The sequence below is a fragment of the Rhinatrema bivittatum genome, chromosome 5 (genome assembly GCF_901001135.1).
Source record: "Rhinatrema bivittatum chromosome 5, aRhiBiv1.1, whole genome shotgun sequence".
Classification (NCBI taxonomy): Eukaryota; Metazoa; Chordata; class Amphibia; order Gymnophiona; family Rhinatrematidae; genus Rhinatrema; species Rhinatrema bivittatum.
The window spans coordinates 125,402,387-125,422,459 of record NC_042619.1 but is presented as its reverse complement, the minus strand read 5'-3'; the positions used below and the strand labels follow the sequence as shown (position 1 = coordinate 125,422,459).

Here is a 20,073-nt window from a genome sequence, read left to right as displayed (position 1 = left end):
ATCTCACTTTTAAGGTGGTTTTCTTGGTGGCGATTTGTTCAGCCCGGCTGATCTCAGAACTTCAGGCCTTATCATGCAGAGAGCCTTTTTTGAGGATTTCAGATTCAGGGGTTTCCTTAAGGATGGTTCCTTCTTTTCTGCCAAAGGTGGTATCGTCATTCCACTTAAATCAGTCAGTAGAGCTCCTGTCCTTCCCAAGTTTGGATACTACGGTGCCTCATGCGAAAGAGTTGCGACATTTGGATGTGAAGCATGCATTGTTGCAGTATCTTAAGGTCACTAACAGCTTCTGAATTGTCGGATCATCTTTTTGTGCTATGGAGTGGTGCAAAAAAGGGTCATAAGGCATCAAAAGCCACAATTGCGAGGTCATTGAAGGAAGCCATTGGCTCTGCATACATCTGTCAGGGTCGCCCTGGATGGGCTGGAGCAAGGCAAGAAAAGCAGGAATGAAACAAAGGCAAGATAAGCAACATGCACTGCAAATACAGCAGGGTACCTATTGCAAAGGTGCTGGCTGATTATACTGAGTTTCCATATATACTCATGTAGGATGTGATGTAATCAACCAGCGCCATAGGAATTCCCAGAGCAACAGGAAGTTCTAGCCAAGATCTGGGATGCAGAATGCTGTCGGGGGCTATGTCGAAACCACTTCAGATCAGAGGTGAGGGAGCATTACATATGCCCACTCTTGAAAATTACCCTCTTAATCTGCCAAAAGCCCGAAAGATGTCTTACTTATAATAACATGGAAAATAGGAAGGATATGATCAGTGCCCCAGTCTTTAGTGATAGTGCCGCTTTGATTATTGATAAAATGCTGTGAGTAATAATTACCCACAGAGTTTGCACTAATACAGGTACTTTATTACCCCCTTAGATGATAATTTTCAAAGCCATTTACTTGCATAAAACATGGGTTTATGCACATATGACCTGTTCTAAAATTGCCTGGGTTTTGTGCATAAAAGTATGCATATAATCTTGTTACGATTCCTGCCCGCAGAGCTACTCCCTGCGAGCAGGCCCCTCCATCTAACTTATCCAGACAGACACTGCCGGGCCTTGCCATCCCCCGACACCGCTGGACTTCACTCACCGCGGCTTAGGAGCCACCGTTGACGCCTCTGAGACATCACATGCGGCAGGAGAGCCGCCGCCGATGACACCCCTATGCGGCCTGGAGACCGCGCCATTGCGGCCCGGACCGCCGCACCCAGAACCCCTTCTCGCAACAGGGAGCTGCGAGCCACATCTCCCTGAGTGGCAGGGGAAAGCCGCTGCCGCCCCAACGTCATCCTGCGGCCTGCTGGCCGCTTCTGAAGCCTGCCTGCTTCCTCTGCTCCTGCGCAGGAGGAGTGCCGCTGTCCATGGTCCTGCTTCTCTCCAGGGCCCCCTTCTAGGCGCTGGCGCGCGTCTCTTCAGCCCATTTAAAGGGCCAGCGGCAGGAAAAACCTGAGGCCCGACAGGAAGTCCTCTTCAGCTCATTTCCTGGTTCAGCCTTATAAAAAGGTCTTCACTTCAGTTCCTTGTTGCCTTCGGATCGAGTTTCACAGTCGTCTGTGTCTTCATCTTCAGTCCAGGTCCTCCGTGGTCTTCTTTTGCTTTGATGGCTCCGTCTTCATGTTCCTGATGTCCGCTGTCTCTTCGTCCGTACCTCCAGATGTCTTCACGTTCCTGATGCCCGATGTTCCTTCATCCGTACCTTCAAATGTCTTCTTATTCCTGATGTCCTGGTCCTCCATTGCCTCAATGTTCCTGATGTCCTGGTCTCGTCCGCCGCCTAAAGACTACGTCAGTTCCAGCGTGGTCCGCGACCAGCCCCGCAGGTGGGCTGTGTAGGGCGTGCTGCGTTGCAGTCTCAACTCAGTTCTTGCTCTTGACTTGTTGTCTACAGAACCTTGCTCTTGATGCTTTGTCTCCAGAACTTTGCTCCTGACTATGTCGGTTCCAGCGTGGTCCGCAACCAGCCCCGCGGGTGGGCCGTGTAGGGCATGCTGCATCGCGGTCTCAGCTCAGCTCTTGCTTTTGACTTGTTGTCTACAGAACCTTGCTCCTGAACCTTTGTCCAAGAGTCTTCGCCCATGTCTTCGTCCAAGAGTTTTTGCCCATGTCTTCGTCTAAGGCCTCCGTCTGCCCTCGTCCTCTGTCTGGCCTGCCACCTATTGCCGTTACCCAGCAGCAGGTCTGAAAGGGCTTGGAACGGTCGGAGGACTGTTCATTGACCAACATTGCGTTGCTGGTCTTCTTGGGTCGTGCAGGCCCGGTAGAGGGTCAGACTTTCAGTTTCCTCATCTTTGCTCTAGTCTTCTTCTGTTCCTTGTTTACCCGTGCTTGTATCACTCATTTCTCGCTGTGCTCTCGGGGCTCCTCCCTGAGTGGTGTAGCGATCCAAGGGCTCACATCTCCCGCCAGAAGCGATCGCGCCTCCGTGCTTGCAACAAATCTGATTTTGTGCATACTTTTATGAAGAAAAAAAAAAGTGGATCTGAATATTTACTAGAGATGAGCTTCGTTTTTTTGTACCATGTCTTTTTTGAGTCGGACACTTCGGGGTAATGTTAGTTTTTCCTCGGTTAGTTTTTTGGAAAAACGAACAAAAAACTAAGCGGGGAAAAATGAAACAGGCCCAAAAACTGACACGGGAAAATGAAGCTCAAAAAAACCAACCTCAAGCATTAAAATTTACTATAATACATTATATACAAACCTCCCCCCCCCCACCATCCTGATCCCTCCCCAAGACTTACTAACATCCCTGGTGATCCAGCGGGGTCCCACGAGCAATTTCTCCCTCCGTGTCATTGGGCTGTCGGGCCTGCCTCACATCAAAATGGCGCCGATAGCCCTTGACCTACTATGTCACAGGCGCTACCGGTGCCATTGATCAGCCCCTGTCACATGGTAGGAGCAATGGATGGCCAGCGCCATCTTGTGCTCCTACCATGTGACAGGGGCTGACCAATGGCTTCAAGCAGGCGTAACTTGCACAACAAAGGTAGGGGGGGGGATTTAGGTAGGGCTGGGGAGTGGGGTAGATAGGGGAAGGGAGGGGAAGGTGGGGGGACGCGGAAGGAAAGTTCCCTCCGAGCCTTGTGCTCGCCGACCCCGGATTTTATAAGATATGTGCGGCTACTCGCTTATCTTATAAAAGTACGCGCGCGCGTATTTATTTAAGATCTACCTCTATGCCCATAAATTAACCTACACAAGTTACACCCTGCCAAGAGCAGGTGAAACTTTACATGGGTTAGTTGTGCAAGTTCTTAAGGTAAGGTGTTCTGCTAATGTGTAGTTTCTGTGTAGGGATCTATAGCAGCTTGGTTTGTTTTGTTTTCCTAATAGGAGTGTTTTTGTGTATTAGGACCTAGTATAATATTTGCAGTATTACCTTTTCATAAGCAGGTTTGTTAGTGTTTGAGTGCTAGCAGTTAGTGCTGTTTTGCTATGGGAGGTTTATTATATTGTAATTGAAATTCAGTTACTCACACCCAACACACATTATAATAGACCATATGGGTTCCCTGTGTCTATATTGCTTTTTTGCAGAGTTTTCTGGTTGGCACCGTAAGAATGCATACAAATATAATGTACATTTATATATAATATAATATTTTTAACTCAAAAGACTGTACTTTTTCATGTAGAATCTGTTATATTAAATGCATACATTCTAATTAAGTGTGGGGAGGGCAAGGGGACGCAAGGCTACAAGGCTTGCCCAGTGCACCTAATAATCTTGCACAGGCCCTGTTGTGCTACATAGTGTCCTGTGTTCTTTACAGAGAGGAGAGCTGTGAGTGAAAGATGCAGATTAAATGTTATGTAGATGAAAATGAGTTATTTTTTTCATTTGGACATATGCTGGCCTTGCTTTTCATCAGTTCCTCATGCCCTGCAACTTGTTGAGGCATTGGAGGTTTGTTTTCTAACTTGTAATAATTTTTTTTCATCCATGTGGTTATGTGAGTGCTGGGGTTTTCCCACTGATTCCTGCTTTTTTATCTTATTTTTATATTCTGCTTTTCTGCATTTCAAAGTAGATTACATTCAGGTTCTGTACGTATTTCCGTATCCCCAGAAAGTTTACAATCTAAGATCCTGATCCCCTAAGGGTTTTTCCCATAGATACAAAATGGGAGAAAAGCCTTAATGAATCTGGCCCTAAGTTTGAACCATAGGCAAGGAGCAGCAGTGAGATTTGAATTCTAACCTCCCTAGTTCATAGTCCGCTGCTCTAACCATTAGGTAGGAGCAAATGAGAGGTTTTAAGTATGCAAATGAGGCAGAGTGGAGATTGAATATACTCATGCTGTATATCTTCTATGTGGTTTCCATGCCTTTTTTTTTTTTTTTTATAGAGAATCAATGTCAACAGAAAACTTTTGAATGCTCAAAAAGGAATAAGGCTCATGTATAAGAAAATGAGGCAGCTAATTCATTCTGAAGCTTAGAACAGGAGGTGGTGTCCAAACTACCTCATTATACAGCCATTATTGCACTACTCTGCCTCCTGTATACCCTCTGCTCTAGCTTTGAAAAATGAATATTTTAATTTGCTGCCCTTTTCAAATAGCTATTCACCTCAGCCACTTTTCTGGCCTTAAACTGGGTCAATAGATTCCTAAATTACTAAAACAGTGGTTCCCTAACCTGCCTTTGGGAGATCTCCAGCCAGGCAAATTCATTGTGGGTGGCGATTTCCAAATAATTCAGAAAGCTGCACACTATCTGGGTGCTTTTAACATGTGCATTACGCACATTTTCAAAGACAAACTACCTGCATTATTTGTCTTTGAAAAATAGCAAGTACAAAATATGCACATCAGAAATATCCACATACGTTGAACCTATTTGTGTGGGTGGCCAAGTGGGGACAGATTAACATGTATACATTTCAAAATTGAATATATGCACACTACAGTATTTTATTTCACCCCACCCCTATCCACAGCCTAAACACACCCACAAGGACACCTCATTATAATGCAGCTAATAGAATGCAGACTGTGGAATCCATGCCTATTTTTTCACCACATTTGAGAAGGGCAGATTCTATCAGGCCAGTTTACCCAGGTAAATACCTATTTATTTGAGTAAAAGCTTTTGGCAGTTGCCCTCAGTGCATAGCATGTGATTTTAGTTTGTTTAAATGTATAGTGGCTGAGTCATACAGTTTCTCAGAGGACAAGCAGGATGCGAGGTCCTCCCAAGTGTGATGAAGTCATTCGACAGAGCCCGATGCTTGTGGAAAGCTCTATTGAGCATGTGCTGCATGACCCACTTACTTGGGGGTCACCTAGGCCCTTGTTGTTCAAAGAGTGATTCGCTCACTGTTCTCTCCCTGAGAGAAAGCTTTTCAAATTTTGCAATATATATGTTTGGTTGGTGCTTCCACGTTAAAAGAAAACATTTTTTGTGGAGAAAGTTGGCCTGTTGCTTGGGATGTTTGGAGATGACACTTACCCTGATGACAGTATAATGATGCTCATAGTTTGAATACTTTTTAATTTTATTGCACATCCCCGTATAGGAAAATTCTTGCTTCCAGCAGTGAATATCTTTGAGAGGCTTTTTTTTCAGTCCTTTTATCATATGAGTTTGAGAGATATTGTTTAGCCCAATTGATGTATTTTTGTGTCTTATTTTAAAACCTCTGGGCCAGATTTTCTAACCCACGCGCGGGCGTAGATTTGTGCGAGCAGCCCGGTGCGCACAAATCTTCGCCCGAATTTATAACATGCGTGCGCAGCCGCGCGCATGTTATAAAATCCGAGGTCGGTGCGAGCGAGGGGATACACACTTGTGCACCTTGCGTACGCTGAGCCCTAGGGGAGCCCCGATGGCTTTCCCCGTTCGGAGCAGCCTCGGAGGGAACTTTTCTTTCGACCCCCCCCCCCCCACCTTCCCCTCCCTTCCCCTATCTAACCCACCCCCCAGGCCTACCTAAATCCCCCCACCTTTATTATTTAAGTTGCCCCTGCCTCTGGGCAGGCATAGGTTGCACGCGATCCCCCGGCCTAGCAGGCCTTTGGAGGCCTCTGGCCACACCCCTGCCCTGGACCGCCCACGCCCCACCCCTTTTTTCGAGCCCCAGGACATACACACGTCCTGGGGCTTGCGCGTGACCGAGCCTATGCAAAATAGGCTTGGCGGCACAGCAGCGGGTTTTCGAGGTTACATGCGTAATATACGTGTAATATACGCATAATATACGCACGTAACCCTTTGAAAATCCGGCCCTCTGTTTTTTATGGTCAAAAATATTTTTCTCTCTGCCATTAAGGACTAAATTACAATTTTTTGTCACTATTAGTGTTGTTAAATAAAGTTTATAAAGATGACAATTTGCAAAGCCATTTACATGTGTAAATTGGCACTCTGAAAATTCCCCTCCCACAATACGGCAAAAAATCTGTGCTTGCGGAACAAGGTACGTACTTCTAATCATATTTAGGGGGTCATTTACCAAGCGGATCGCACACAATAAGAGACCTTTGTACGTAAAAAGTCCCTTATTGCGTGCGATACCAAGATGGGGGCGGAGTTGGGGCGGCGTCAGCCCCTGAAGAGGAGGAGTCGGGGCGGCACCAGGGCTGACGCCGTGAAGACTGCACTGACAGCGAAAGGTAAGCACCTTTATCTCTGTCAGTTTCGCGCCGAATAACTACACCTTTTATGGTGTAGTTATTTGGCGCGACGCCGGCAGCGATCGCACCGCGGAGGTGCGATCGCTGCCGGCTATCGCAGGACCGCCCCCCCGTTTTGCCCCCCCTTACCGCGGGATTCACTATGCCTTGTGGCATTAGTAAATCCAGCCCTTAGAGGAGGTATTCCTAGGGGCACATGTGGATCAGAAGAGGAAACAAATGGGCATGGATTGCATTTTAAGTTCAACACATGCTATTTTCTATGGAAAACATCCTTGTGAGGACTTTCTCTTTGAAAGTCCACAGATAAAATGTGGACAGTCTAAAACTGTCCCCAAAGTTTTTTAACATACAGAATTATTGGAAACATTTTTCATGAAACAGTGGTGTTTGATATTTCTTGGTATGAATCACCCCTCTTATCAATGCATTTTTGTTTTAATTCATTTACCTTGATTGATTATCAGTCACCATTTCTTTTTTGATAATAACTTTTTATGGTTTAGTTTACTTCTGTTTATACTATTGATATTCTACATGGTGAACACATCAAACAAAATAATAAAATACATTTCTTTGACTAATTTAAAATCATTAAAAGCAAATACTAACAGTTAATAAATAAATTGCTTCTTTTTCCCTATTTAGCTACTGCTTTACTTCATGTTAGGAGGTAGATGACCCCGTGTAACCTTGGTTTATTTACTGTAATCTTTTATGCACTAAAACAAAGAAATGAAAAACAGACATTAATGGTGCATTATTGTTTTTGGTGAAAAAGATAAATATGAAGACAGGAAAATCTGGCCCAAAGTATACCTGTATAATTGTTTTACAGAATACAAACATAATTATAGAGGTCAATATTGAGAGTGATTTGTCTGGCGAAGTCCCAGACCTAGCTGGGACCTAGCAGGATTTAAAATTCCACTGGTCTCGCTGCCCCACACTTAGCTGGCTAACCTTTATCTGGCTAAAAGTTAGCTGGATAAGTCTGGGGCAGAGCAGGGTGGGGCCAGTTATCTGGTTATGTAAGCTGGTTAAATGCCGAGTCTCAGCATTATCCATCTGACATAGCCAGAGATCTTTAGGACTGCCGGAGAGCTGGATAAACTTATGCAGTTAATTCTGACATGGCCAGGTATATTCTATGGTGCAGCTGCACCACTGAATATCCCAGCAATGTTAGCCAAGTCACATCAAGCCTGAATTTAGGCGTATAATAATATGTAAACATCATATATTGAAAGCTAATGTTGCTCTGATGCTCTTTTTGTTTACTGGAAAAGCTTGGAAAACCTCATAACATTCTTATTGTCTCACTTTAAAACAGCCGTTACACCACTTTTTGTCACATTAGTTCCTTGATGCTTATTTTTCCTTGTGTGTGTGTTGGCTTTGTTTTCAAGTGTTTATTACAGCCTACTTGTTGGCAAAGGGCTGTAAAATTTTAATCATTGGTTTCCAAGCTTGATCATTGTAACTTGAGCATATTACATTTTTTAGTTTTTTCAGTTTTTAAACATTTTAACCGTCGGTAAAGCTGAAGTTCAGTAGCAGATGAGAGAGGAGTCCTGACACTAGAAACAGCACAATTTAGAAGCCACCCCTGAAGAAGTGTACGAAACACGAGCCGTGTCGGGTTGGGCGATTCGGAAGTGCTGATTCCTTCCTTAATGATAAGTGCCAGTGTCTTTAAAATGTTTAAAAACTGAAAAAACTAAAAAATGTAATATGCTCAAGTTACAATGATCAAGCTTGGAAACCAATGATTAAAATTTTACAGCCCTTTTGCCAACAAGTAGGCTGTAATAAACACTTGAAAACAAAGCCAACACACACACAAAGAAAAATAAGCGTCAAGGAACTAACGCGACAAAAAGTGGTGTATCGGCTGTTTTAAAGTGAGACAATAAGAATGTTATGAGGTTTTCCAAGCTTTTCCAGTAAACAAAAAGAGCATTGGAACAACATCAGCTTTCAATATATGATGATTTCATATTATTATATTTAGTATTACACATCATATTGTTGCAGTTTACAATATTATGAATTTAGGCGTAGGCAACATAGGCACCTGCCAAGGGTGCCAAATTTTGAAGGTGCCCAATATCCAGTCCTAAGAGAAGCCTTTTCCCATTTACTTTGGGACTATGCACCACTGCAGTAATCTCCAGTGGTGAAATCCTAGCTGTTTAAGCTCCTGGGGGAAACCCTGACCTCACCCTACATTCCTGCCTATCAGTGCCAAAATCATAAATCCAGCCCTGAGCCAGATATGTTTATCTGGCTAACTTTTCTGGCTGGCCAGCATCTGAAAATGGACCTCATAGTTTCCATAATTATGCAGTTTCCTATTCTCTTTCATTCTATAGAGATTAATTATTTAAACAGATACATTGAGAGGGTTAAGAAATACAATTGTACCTGTATGATATGGTCTGTCTGCAGTCAATAATTCTAATTCTTTTTCTCCCCACTTCAGCTATATTGAATGTGATTGCTGTAATGGACCCAGATACGGTCAAGGCATTAGAATCATCAAACCCTATGAGAAGATCTTTGGCATCAGCAAACTTCCTTTTATATTTTATGCTTGCTCCTCATCTTGTTATAAAAACTTTTTGTCTCATTCTTCATCTCCGACTGAAGGAAATTAATACAGGATGAAATATAGATAGCAGTAATATGATGATGGTGAGGTTATTTTTCTCATGTTGAAATAAAGCATATATTGTGGCATGTAGATACTACAGTCCACAGGATTGTGATGGCTGAATACATTCATCATATCTTTCATTGAATGCTTTCTAGTGTAAATTGACATTATTTGAATTTATTTGTCTAAGAGTGTTACTTTTTTCCAGCATTCTTTTGTACTATCATAATTAATCTCAGAAAGCACTGATAGTGGTTGAATGGCATACAAATATTAACAAGTACAAAATGCATATTCCCACTAAGGGGCAGATTTTCAAAGGGGTATGCGTGTAAGATACGCGTGTACTCCCCGAAAACTTGCACCAAGCTCCCCTTCGCACGCCGAGCCTATGTTGAATAGGCTTGGCGGCGCGCACAAGCCCCGGGATGCACGTAAGTCCCAGGGCTTTCCTGGGGGGGCGTGCCGGGGGTGTGTCGGGGGGGCATGTCACAATGGCGTGTCATCTGGGGGCGGCGCCGCGGGCGTGGTTCCGGCCCGGGGGTATTTCGGGGGCATGGCCGAGGCCTCCAAAACTGCTCCTGGGCCGGGGAATCTCGCCGGCCCAGGAAAGTTCCCTCCGAGGCCGCTCTGATTTCAGCCTAGGAGGGAACTTTCCTTCCACCCCCCGCACTTTCCCCTCCCTTCCCCTACCTAACCCACCCCCCAACCCTATCTAAACCCCCCTACCTTTGTTCGAAAAGTTACGCCTGCCCGAGGCAGGCATTACTCGCACGCGCCGGCCCGGCTGCAGGCGCGCCATGTTCCAGTCCAGGGGCTAGTCCGGAGGCTGTGGCCACGCCCCCAGGCCAGAACTATGCCCGCGGCCATGCCCCCAGGCCAGAACCACGCCCACGGACCTGCCCCTGGAACGCCCCCGACACACCCCCCTAGGAAAGCCCTGGGACTTACAAGCGTCCCAGGGCTTTGCACACGCTGGCAGCCTATGCAACATAGGCTCGGTGCACGCAGGGGGAGCTTGGGGCAGGTTTTTGGGGGGTACGCACGTATCTTACGCGCTTACACCTTTGAAAATCTGCCCCTAAGAGTATACAGGTGTGGGAGTAGAATTCTTGTAGACACAGCAGCCTGAAATATGGAAGTTGCAACTACCACATCACATTCTGAAATCACACCAATACACAGCTTCCTATCTCCTATCATTTTGCTTGGGCACAAAATCACAAATAGACAATCGGATGGACATGATCTCACCATAAGGCATTCATGCTATACTTCATACAAGTGCACCTAAAACCTGAAAAAACATTTATGAATATTATGAAATCTAATTAAAAATTAAAAAAAAAAAAAGCATGGTCAAGAGAAATAATACCTCAATCTGTTCTTTTTGGAACAACATAGATCTTTTGGTCAGATCTTGGATCCCTTCAGATATTCATGTTTCTGTCACTCAAGCTCCTCTGTGAAGCAAGGATTTCAGTGCTTAGCCAAAGAGGCAATGGGATTAGTAAAAGAGGCAAGTGTTTGAGAAGTTGATTTTATTAAATGTGTTGTTTTTTTTAGCCAATATAAACATTTTATACTGGCTGCTTAAAGAAAGATCTTTATTTAGATAAAGAATGGAATATTCCAGGAGAGTGTGAGATTATCAGCAAGACAATTTAGTAACAGTCTCAGAAATCATTCTTTACACAATAATTTAAATCCAGTTTATACACCAATACGATATTTTTCTCATAACATTTTCCTAATTGGGTGACATTAAAACAACATCCTCTTAATAGGATGATATAATTATATCTCATATATATTAATGAGCTTGGATTTTTGTAAATCATGTGATTCCTTGTAAATTGAGCCCAGAGAGCAGGAACAAACCTTAAGGCTCAGCTCAACATACTTTTTGACTTTTGGCCTACATTCTACCATTTCAGTATATTCTGTCATGTCAGCAAACTTGAATTCATTTTTACAAATCTGATCAGTGTAAATTCACAGTGCAGTAATAATAGCTTCATAGGAAAACCTTTTCAAAGCACCCTAATAGATGAATGAGTTGGCACCAAGGTTATCTTCTTGGCAGAGGAGGAAAAACCCACAAAAAAAACCCCCTCTCCAAATGCAGAAGCACCCATATGTACAGTCATTTGTAATGGAATATTTTACTCATTGGTACTAATGTTCTTATGTGTACTCTTGCCTCTCAGCATAGTCTAGTTCTTATTTGCATTTCTGCAATAGATAATATAACATGGGTAGCTCGAATTCCTTCCCCCCCCCCCCCAAACATAGCTTCTCAGTATGCAATAAAAATATTTGTTTCTATTGGAAAAATTGAGGTCATAACTTTATTTAAAGAAATAATAATATCTAGATCCAAGCCAAATAGCCTAGATATGAAATGAACTATCCATCATAACATTATCTTAGGTAGTTCAAGGTTCGCGCTCCATTCCTGCTGAGCACACCATGGGCTGACCCAGGCCCAGCCTATCAAATTATCTCAGGTCTTTCACTTTGTTTCCAAACTAAATAGTTGTAACCCTTGCTTGGGGAACATAAAATAAAAATAATGCTGATACTGGGATTTTGCTTTCCTGTCACCACCTCTGTAGGTGCAAAAACGTAGTGGGATAAGATGGTGAATTGATCTAGCTCAAAGGCTTAAGAGAATGGAAATCTCTTGCTGGATAGGAAAAGTTAAAATCAACCATTTTCCTTCTGTGACCATCAGATCATCCCATACATAAATCTTCTGTCTTCTTTTTTGGCCATCCCTTGCTTGTCCCTTTATCATCAAACCCACAAGTCTGGGATTAAATAATCAGAGTCTCACAGAATGATCTGTAATTCAAATTTATCACAACTTTTATTCTTCTGGGCACTCAATCAGCTAATAAAATACACAAAAGGATGTTTCAGGATTCTACAGCAGAGATAACAACAGAAACAATCATCCTTTCTTTTCATTAAGATAAATATCTCTTTTCCCAACAAACCACATGCATTATTTATTTATTTATTAAAAGATTTATTACATGCTCTATCCTAAAATTAATCTCATCAGTACTCACAAAGGTACATTAAGTCCTTCAGAGAAGAAATTCCAAACAAGGACAAAAGCTTTCTCCATGGATAAGCATCATAACACAGCCACACGATGTCAAAATTGGTGCATCAGCACCAAAAAAACACAGAAGCATCACAGAACCACCTCTGCGGCATGGGCAGTGTTCATATAAGCAAATACAACACCCAGCGTCACAATGTCAGCACAGAGCGACATTGTGATAAGAAATAAATTGACTAACACTAAGAATTTATCAGACTCTTCTCCTTCACCATCCTTACTACAAACACACACATTATCAACATCTACCATAAAGGAACCAAAGCTTTCCTTACTGCATTACCTGGATTGTCACCCATTCGTGCAAAATGTATGGACTGATTTTGCCAAAAGCTATGCAGAAGAATTACCAAATAAAGAGAGGACCATAAAGTATCTGGTACTGAAAAACTAAAGGAAGAGCTGCAGTCCAAGCTTTTTCCATCTCCAGTAATGCAGTGCAAAGATATTTCAATAGAAGAGCCAAATGAAATTTTATCAGAAGAATGAATATATTTTCGATTTCCAACCAACATTGACTCTCAGTTCGATCTTTCATATAATACAAAGGATGTCATATGCTCTGGCTTTCAATCTTCATGAGGAAGAAGAAAACACCACAAAATTGCACAGGATTTTACAGTGCCTGCAAATTCCAAAACAATATAAGGTTGTTCCTATGCACCAGGTACTGCTGGAGATGCTATTGCATCTATGGATCCTTGGGCTGAAACAGGATTGGCTCCTCCCTACAGGTTCCCACTGTCAGCTGGCAGACCTGGACAAAGCAGAGACTCGGTGGGAATTTCCCTATATGAGACCTCGTTCCCCTTGGGTTAAGCCTTTGGGTGCAGAGGCTGGCAAATCTTAGGTGGAGTCTCTGCTAATGGAAGAAGTGGTCCTTGGATAGCTTGTGTCAAAGGTGAATGGAGGTCAGGTAAGTCACAGGTCTGGGCAATCTTCAAAGGTAAACAGTGCTCAGGCATATCCAAGACCAGGCAGTGGTCAGAGGCAGGCAGTGTACAGGTATATCCAAGATCAGGCAATGGTAAGAGTCAGGCAGCGGTCAGGTGAATCCGAGATCAGGCCCAGGTCACACCAGGTATCTGTCGAAGAAGAGAGGAGAGACAGATAAGCAGAGAAGGCAGGCAAGGAACCAATGTCAGGAAATATTTATTCACAGAGAAGGTGGTGGATTCCTGGAATGCCCTTCTGGAGGAGGTGGTGAAGGCAAAAACAGTGAAAGAATTCAAAGAGGCATGGGATAAACACTATGAATCCCTAAAGGCTAGAGGATGGAAATGAAGAAAAAAGTGCATGGGGGAAACTTGCTGGTGTGGTAGTTACTACCCTTAATCAATAAGACTTTATACTGTTGATGCAACTCTATCATTGCTCTCTGCTTCAACAGCAGGGGGAAAAGGGGAATTGGATTCAGACAGCAACCAACAAGAAGCCTGACTTTTACAGTCTGGGGAAACAAGCATGGAGGTAACCTGCTGATGCGGCTGTTACTACCCTTAATCAATAAGCCTGATAATTTTGATGTAACTCCAACATTGATCTCTGCTTCAACGGCAAGAGTTAATGGTGAATTGGATTCAGACAGCAATAATCAAGGGCCCTGACTTTTACAGTCTGGGATACTGATAAGTATGGGGGTGACATGTACAGCCATTTGGTCCTTTTCTGCCGTCATTTTATTTCTATATTATGGAGAAGAACAGGCAGACAATGCAGAAGTAGATGAAGACTGAAGACAAGGCTGCAACTGAAGACAAGGCTAGAACTAATGAAAAGGCTGGAACTAAAGCGAGGACCCTGGAGCAACATGCTCTACTCTGGAATAGATGGACCTTTTGCTGAGGCTTCAAAGCAGAACTGGCAAGGACCTTTTATAGGCCTCAGTGTCAGACGTTATTCAGGGGTGCTGAGGGGATTTTTCCGCAGTGAGCCTTTTATATCAGGCAACATCGGGCATGCGCTCGCCTAAGGCGAAGTGCCAGTGGTAGCGGTCAGCAGCATTCTTCCACGTGGAGGTTAGGAGGCGTTTTGCCATGTTGGAGCATGGAATTCTGCCGCAGGAAGAGCAGGAGGGTCCCGGGTATGTAGGGGGCCAGTGGCCCAAACCAGACAGGTGAGTGTGGCAGTCAGCAGGAGCAGCCCTCAGACCATCAAACATAACAGTACCTCCCCTTTTAAGCCCCCTCCAGGAGGTTCTGGGTTTCTTCAGGTACCATAGGTGAAATTCTCATAAATGATTGTGGTCCAAAATGCCAGAGGCTGGCTCCCAAGAATTTTCTTCTGCACCATTGTTCTTTCATGAAATTAGATATTCCACTTTATTGCCTCTCCAGTGAGAATCCAAAACTTCCTGGACTTCATATACAGCATTTTCATCAGCAGCCACATCTTGTGGCTCAGACAGTACACTCGAAGGTCAAGAGAGTATTATCGGTTTGAGCATTGACACATGAAATACGTTGGGGATTTTCAAAGTAGGTGGTAATCTTAGTTGATATGTGACAGGGTCTAGCTGCCAAAGCATAGAGAAAGGTCCAATATAATGTGGTACCAGGTGCATAGACAGGATCGTAGGCATAAATGCCGAGTACTCAGCCAGACTTTCTCTCCTACTTTAAATGAGGGGCCAGTCTTCTATGGGCATCTGCTGTTTTCTTGGCTCTAGCAGCAGCTTTCTCAGTCAAGTGATGGATCCATTCCTATAGTTCATGCATTTCCTGGGTGGAGAGTTGAGCCGATGGAGACAGATTACTCCTGGGGGAATTCTGCACAAAAAAGTTTAAAATTCTGCGCACAAAAACTGAAAGTTCTGCGCACAAAAACTGAAAATTCTGCAAAATTCTGCAAACTGGTCAAAATAACACAATTTATAAGACAGTCTTTAAGTAACTACATTTTAAATTATTACAGAAAAAAGTTTTTATTTAAAGTTGCAGAATTTTAAATATTTTGAGCAGAATTTCCCTAGAAATTCACTGTAAGAGTGTCCCTTCCACTCGATCTCCCTACTCCCCTGGCCAGTTTGCCCTCTCAGGCCCCAACTCCTCCACCTGCCAATATCTCTCCCCTTCACTTCTAGGCTCAACCCTTTCCTCTCTATTGCCAGTCCCAGACTTTGACCCTGTTCTCAGTACTGCCCTTCACACAGGCTCCTTCTGTCCCTCCCTCTCTCACACACATGCTCCCTCTCTCTAATACACATACACACACCCTCATACAGGCTCCCTCACATGCACAATCCCTTCATACAGGCTAGCACCCTCACATACACACAATCCCTTTTTCATACACACGAGCTCCAAATCTCTCACACACATACACACTCCTTTAAAATCTCCTCATATAGGCTCCCTCTCTCTGAAACCCACACTCAAGCATCCCCTCAGCCCCCCTCTTTTACCTCTCATGCTCTTTCTCACCCTCCTGCTCTCTGTCACCCTCCCCTCACATAGGCTCCCTCTTTGAAACCCACAAGCATCCCCCCACTCCCCCTCTTACCAACCAAGCTGTCTCTCACCCTCCCCCACACCCCCTCTTCTCTCTCACACACACATTCTCTCACCAGCATCCCCTTCCCCTCATATAGGCTCCCTCTCTCTGAAACCCACACTCAAGCATCCCCCCCATCCACCCTCTCTTACCTCCCATGCTCTCTCTTACACCCTCCTGCTCTCTCTCACCCTCCCCACTCCTCTTACCAACCATGCTCTCTGTCACCCTCCCCTCTCTCACACACACATTCTCTCTCACCGGCATGCCACGGGACATGCTCCATTCGTGGCAAAGATGAAGGCTGGGGCGTGCCGTTCGCGGCACATGGGGGCCTTCCCTTTTTGCCGAGAATGACGCACCGGGCCTTTATCTTTGCCGTGAATGGAGCGCATCCCACAGCATGCCGGTGAGAGAATGTGTGTGGCAACATTCCTTGAGAGCTAATTTGACAGCCAAGAGCTCTCATTCTCCGAGGCTGTAATTACATTCAGCTGGCTGTTATGACTTGTAGGTGTGTGGGCCATGGGCCGAGGTGAAAGATGGGCGGTGCCCTGTGAGCCTCACCGTCGGGAGGCGCGGTCTCAGTGGACTTCAGACACAGCTGGGGAATAGAGTCTTTATTGTAAAAGTAGAAAAGGCACAGCTCGCAGAGCGGGGGTGCAGGAGGAAGAGATAAGGTCCAAGAAGGGGTACACCCAGAGGGAATACCTCAGACACGAATATCCGGTAATGGTCCGCAGTGCGGGCTACACCGAAGAAGTCTCTCTGAAAAGGAGATACGGTAGTGGCCTGCAGCACAGGGTACACCGAGGGATTCCTCACTCAGAGGTGATAATGTAGTAGCCCGGGATACGGGTACACCAGCGAGGAACCTGTAGCGATGATGAGGCAATGACCTGCAGCGCAGGGTACACCGAGGTGGTTCCTCACTAGAGCTGGCACAGTAGTGGCCCGAGACCCAGGGTACACCGGAGAGGGTTCTGTAGCGATGACATGGCAATGGCCTGCAGCGCAGGGTACACCGAGGTGGCTCCTCACTAGTGCTGGCACAGTAGTGGCCCGAGGTACAGGGTACACTGGAGAGGATCTCACAATAAAACTGTTTCAATAGTAGTCCGTAGAATCAAGGTACTCACAGAGTGACAGTTCCAGGAGAGGTCCCGAGGAACAGGAACAGACCGTAGTTCAAGGCAGAAGGTCCTCCGAGGAGCGGATAGCCAGAGACGAGGAAGAGCCCCCGAGGAGCGGGTACCCAAAGCGTCTCTCGCCAAAGTGCAGGAGCTGGAACAGGAAGTCCGTACAAGAGAAGCGGATTCAGCAATGAGGAAACTCCATGCTAACTTGTTGATAGGCAGGGCCAGGCAACTTAAGTACAGCAGAGTGTTGAGGTCATCCGGAGGGGACGGCCCTGAGGTTCCCACCATGATCTGCTTAATACTGGCTCGTGCACGCGTGTGCGTCTAAGTGATCCATGAGCAAGATGGCAGTCGGCAGTGCCCACGCTGTCCCAGGAATGCCAGGGAGGTTGGTAGTAGCTGGCGGAGGCTGCCACTTTCCCCAATGATGTCAGGGCTGCATAAAAAGAGGTGAGCATTAGTGGTCGCAGCCATCTGCGATTGACGGGCATAACAGTACCCCCCTTCTTAGGGCCCCCTCCCAGGGGTTTTGGTTTCCGAGGATGAGAAGTGTGGAACTGTCTGATTAGCTCCTTGTCGAGGATGTTGGCTGCGGGCTCCCAACTATTTTCCTTGGGACCAAATCCTTCCCATGAGATGAGATATTCCCAATCCCTTCCGCGCTTCCTTACATCTAAGATGTCTTCCACCTGATAGGTGATATCCTCTTCAGCCGTTATAAGTTGGGGTTCAGGTGGTTTATTTGAGAATTCAGACAGGATGAGCGGCTTTAAGAGAGAGATATGGAAGGCCTTGTGGATCCTAAGTGAAGTGGGTAATTGAAGGCTGTAAGTAACTGGACCCAGGCAGAGAAGACCTGAAATGGGCCCGATGTATCTGGGTGCAAAGCGAGTTTTAGGGGGATGAAGCGGGTACTGAGCCACACTTTGTCTCCGGGGTTCAACTGAGGAGCTGCCCAATGGTGAGTATCATAGAACCTTTTAGCTTTTTGACCGACCTGTTGGAGAAGTTGTTTGCTGTGCTCCCAGATTTGGTGTAGTTCTTGCGCTGAGGCCTGGGCTGCAGGAGATGACACAGACAGAGGCACTGGAAGAGGAGGCAAAGGCTGGCATCTGTAAACAATTTGGAAGGGTGAAGATCCAGTAGAAGTAGACTGGTGGGAGTTTAAAGCAAACTCGGCCCAGGGCAGCAAATCGGTTCAGTCACTTTGCCTTGAGTTTACGTATGCCCGGAGAAACTGTTTTAAAGTACGGTTAGACCTCTCCATCTGTCCATTGGCCTGTGGATAGTAGGCTGATGTGAGGTCCAGAGCTATGTCAAATTTTTTGCACAATGACCTCCAAAATTTCGTCGTAAATTGTACGCTTCTATCAGAGAGGATGTGTCTTGGGAGGCCATGGAGGTGAAAGATGTGGCGGTTGAATAGTTTCACTAGTTCTGGGGCTGAAGGCAGACCAGGTAGCGCTACAAAATGAGCCATCTTTGAAAAGCGGTCCACGGTGACCCAGATGGTGTTGTTGCCACAGGAAAGAAGTAGATCAACAATGAAATCTATGGTTATGTGTGTCCACGGTTTGCTGGGTGCAGGGAGTGGTTGAAGAAGCCCCCAGGGATGGCCTGCCGGCAGCTTTTGATGGGCGCAGGTAGGGCACGATTCCACGTATGCTTGAATGTCTTTCTGCATGGTTGTAAGGAAGTAACAAAGTGGTGGATGCCACAAGAAGTCTTTCTCAAATATTTATTGATGGAGACATAAAATATCATATGCAAGTGCCCGACTCTGGCCGAGTTTCGCCACCAACGGTGGCTGCCTCAGGGGCTTATATATCAGAGAATCATTGGGATGATGGTCAGAATAAATTCCAACGTGCACATATGTATCTTATTTGGACAACAGCACGCTCCATCTCCGCTCACTGGATCGCCTACCCTGTTGCTTTTTGGGTCCATTTCTGCATGGTTGGCCACCAGTAAAACCTTTGCAGAATAGAAAGTGTTCTAGCTTGTCCGGGATGGCCTGCGAGCAGAGAATCATGTGCCCATCTGAGGATCTTTCTTCTGAGAGGTCGGGGAACCACTGTCTTCCCAGCTGGGACCGTGTGTGTAGCAGAGAGGAGCACCTTTGTAGGGTCAATGATATGGTGTGGAGTATTTGGAACATCTTCCATGGTAAATGAGTGGGAGAGTGCATTGACTTGGGTGTTTTTATCAGCTGGCCGGTATCGCAAGAGGAAATTAAACTGGGTAAAAAATAGAGACCAGCGGGCCTGTCTGTGGTTTAGGCATTGAGCATGATGTAAGTACTCAAGGTTTTTATGATCGGTGTAAACCGTGATTTGGTGTTGCGCTCCCTCGAGCCATGGACGCCATTCTTCGAAGGCTAATTTAATCGCCAGCAATTCCTTGTCCCCTATTCCTTAATTATGCTCTGCAGGGGAGAAGCGACGGGAGAAGAACGAGCATGGATGCAAGGTGTGATTAGCTGAATGTTGGCTGAGGACTGCACCAACGATGACGTCAGAAGCGTCCACTTCAACGATGAAGGGTCATCGGGGATCCAGGTGGCGCAAGCACGTCTCTTGTAGGAATGCCTCCTTGAGCTCTTGGAAGGCGGTCACTGCTTCAGGAGACCACTGTGAGGGGTTGGCTCCCTTTCGAGTCATGGCTGTGAGTGGGGTGGTCAGTGTAGAGTAATGGTGGATGAACGACCTGTAGTAGTTAGTGAAACCCAAGAATCTTTGCAGTGCCTTAAGGCCTGTGGGTTGCGGCCAATCCCGGATGCTCTTGGTTTTTTGTGGGTCCATTTGGAACCCCCAGCTGGAGACCACATAGCCTAAAAAAGGACCAGACTCCTGGTGAAAGGAGCATTTTTCCAGTTAGGCATATAACTGGTTGTCACTCAATCTTTGTAAGACGTTAGCGACATCCAAATGATGGCTCAGTAGGTCTTGCGAGAAAACCAGAATGTCATCCAGGTATACCACTACACAGCTTTAA

The 20,073-nt window shown here is 45.4% G+C and overlaps 1 protein-coding gene across 2 annotated transcripts in view; it reads left to right on the top strand.

Annotated features, from left to right (window-relative positions):
* The window catches only part of LRRC63 (leucine rich repeat containing 63), a 149,678-nt gene extending 140,242 nt beyond the window's left edge, over positions 1-9,436 (top strand). For both annotated transcript variants that reach the window (XM_029601724.1, XM_029601722.1), the window contains exon 11: positions 9,139-9,436. In XM_029601724.1, the coding sequence (XP_029457584.1) occupies positions 9,139-9,313 (175 nt within the window). In that variant the 3' untranslated portion in view covers positions 9,314-9,436. The remainder of the gene's footprint in view (positions 1-9,138) is intronic.
* Positions 9,437-20,073: the final 10,637 nt, after the last annotated feature.